Below are 2,212 nucleotides of genomic sequence, written 5' to 3'. Positions count from 1 at the left end.
CTGCTTTAACATTCGTGGCTGACAGCGAGCAAGTAATGATTTAAAAGACAGAAGCAACGAAACACCGATGTTAAATGTCATAACACAGCCCTGAAAGGAGGGCAACTGCAAACCCAACCACTGTTTGTAAGTAAGCGGTGCGTGTAAGACTACCAGTAGTGCATCAGTTGTGTGTCAGTGGTGTCGTAGCTGAATCTCGTGTGTGTGTGTGTGTTTATGTGTGTGTGTGTGTAGTGTGGTGTGGTGTATGTGTGTGTGTCATTGGTGTGTGTTGGTGTGTGTGGATGGTGATGTCGCTGGTAGTGCTGTGCATGTGTGTATACGTTTATGGTGTGTGTGCGTGTGTGTGCGTGATGTTTGCGTCAGCTTATTTTGCCTTTCTGTGCCAACTCTAGAGGGAACTGTACTTACTGTGTAGAGATAAGAGACACATGCGCACATACCTGCATTTGCTTGTCAGCTTAACACAGCTTATTCTCTGTCTGTCTGTCTGTCTGTCTGTCTCTTTCCCTAAATCCCTAACTTGGATGCTCTTCCTTGCTCTATCTGTCCTCTCATTCTTCCGTCAAACCTCCATCTTGACTTTTCTGCACTCATAATTGTAGTCTTCTCTGGTTTTTAAAATTCTCCTGCACTTCCAACGCACCAATAAACTCTGCAGCTTATTCCCCTTTGCGACAGACCTACATCTCATTTTGAGCAGGACTGCGACTGTCACACGTAACCACACAGATCGCTTTTGAAACAGACAGTTTAGGTGGGAAATGAATGTGGGGATGAGGGGTCATTGGGGATTGTTTGAAATTCCTTGAATCCTCCATTGGGACTTTAGAAATAAGAGTAATATAGTAGATGTACCAAGATAAAGATTACTCTGACGTGGTCTAAAAGGAGAAAAAAAACAGGGAAGGGGAAAAAATGAGGGATGAGGAGAAATCAGCAAGAGGAGAGAGAGTAAAGTGCTGTAGGTAAACATGGATATGTATGCGCAGTGTATGATCGTGGAGAGCAGGAGGAGAAATCTGAATTGCACACTGTTTTTCTTTGCTAGAGGGGAACAGTGAAGCTTTAGTTAGGTAACAAAATTAACAATACTGCAGCTTCATGCACTCTGCTCTACTGAGGCAACTTTCATCACAAAAAAGTATAGCTCTGCCTCTTCTACAAAGAATTTCTTGGTTTTAATGTTGAATGAAAAAAAACATCAATAAATACAATTTGGAGGGAGGCTTTATTCTGAGGTGCTTATATTTTAAAGAACTGCAAAATGTTCTTTTATATAACTCTTGGAAATGCCCAAAGTAATTTCTGTTATTACCTTTCGTTGCTGCAGTACCAGCCTTCTGCTCTGGGGGCAGACCAGTTCCTCCATCTTTCCAGAACGGGTTTAACTCCAATTTGTGCAAACCAGCCTGAGGGAACCGCAAACACACATACACTTTAATCATCTCTATATATACCCTCAATAGCACAACAGGGGCACAAATGCTAAAAATCCAGACAAAAACACCCTGCAGACAACAATAAGTACACACACACAAACACACACCAACACAAACACACACTGCTGTCCAAGAGGGGCCAACCTCTGTTACCTTGGTAACCACACAGTGGGCAAAACGAGGAGACGGACTACCACAGTGGTTTCATGCCGTGAGCGATCCAGGCACACACAAACACGGTCGCTTTTTATCTCCCTCTTACGCAGACATGCAGGTCATGTTGCATTAAGATTCAAATAACAGATACATGTGAATCTGCCGGCTGAGGACACCAGGGACACCACGTGGCTGTCTACACCCTCCGCTGGGCCGACAGTGGAACGACAACCCCAGTAGAAGGGAAATGGTCATTACGAATTTGAGAGAAAATGGGTGTTAAAAAAACAACAACACACACCTGTTCAATGGCCTGAGCCTTTGCCCTCTCCTCCTCTTTCAGTCGCTCTTTCTCAGCCCGTCTCTCTGTTGTGGACGTGGTACTCATTGCCAGGAAGTCAAAGGTCATCCATTCGTCTCTCTAGCGGAAGGAGGCAGACGGTTTGAGGGGGGGTTAAACGAAGAAAAAGAAAGATATATAGATTGAGAAAAGATCAATGAGCACTTAACAGCAACACATGACAACTATGCTCTCACACACACATACACACACACACACACACACACACACACACACACACACACACACCACACACACACACAAAGGACAAATA

The 2,212-nt window shown here is 44.1% G+C and overlaps 1 protein-coding gene across 1 annotated transcript in view; it reads right to left on the bottom strand.

The window, feature by feature from the left end:
* Positions 1 to 2,033, bottom strand: part of LOC118341869 (CWF19-like protein 2) — a 3,072-nt gene extending 1,039 nt beyond the window's left edge. Inside the window, exons 1-2 of the mRNA XM_035680271.1 lie at positions 1,900 to 2,033; positions 1,319 to 1,412 (exon numbers count right to left, since the gene is read on the bottom strand). Coding sequence (XP_035536164.1) covers positions 1,319 to 1,412; positions 1,900 to 2,007 — 202 coding nt within the window. The 5' untranslated portion in view covers positions 2,008 to 2,033. The remainder of the gene's footprint in view (positions 1 to 1,318; positions 1,413 to 1,899) is intronic.
* Between the last annotated feature and the right edge of the window lie 179 nt (positions 2,034 to 2,212).

The sequence above is a fragment of the Morone saxatilis genome, unplaced genomic scaffold (genome assembly GCF_004916995.1).
Source record: "Morone saxatilis isolate NCDOM2014 unplaced genomic scaffold, NCSU_SB_2.0 Contig8, whole genome shotgun sequence".
Taxonomy (NCBI): domain Eukaryota; kingdom Metazoa; phylum Chordata; class Actinopteri; family Moronidae; genus Morone; species Morone saxatilis.
The sequence above is the reverse complement of the archived record's forward strand: the minus strand, read 5'-3'. Positions and strand labels throughout refer to the sequence as shown.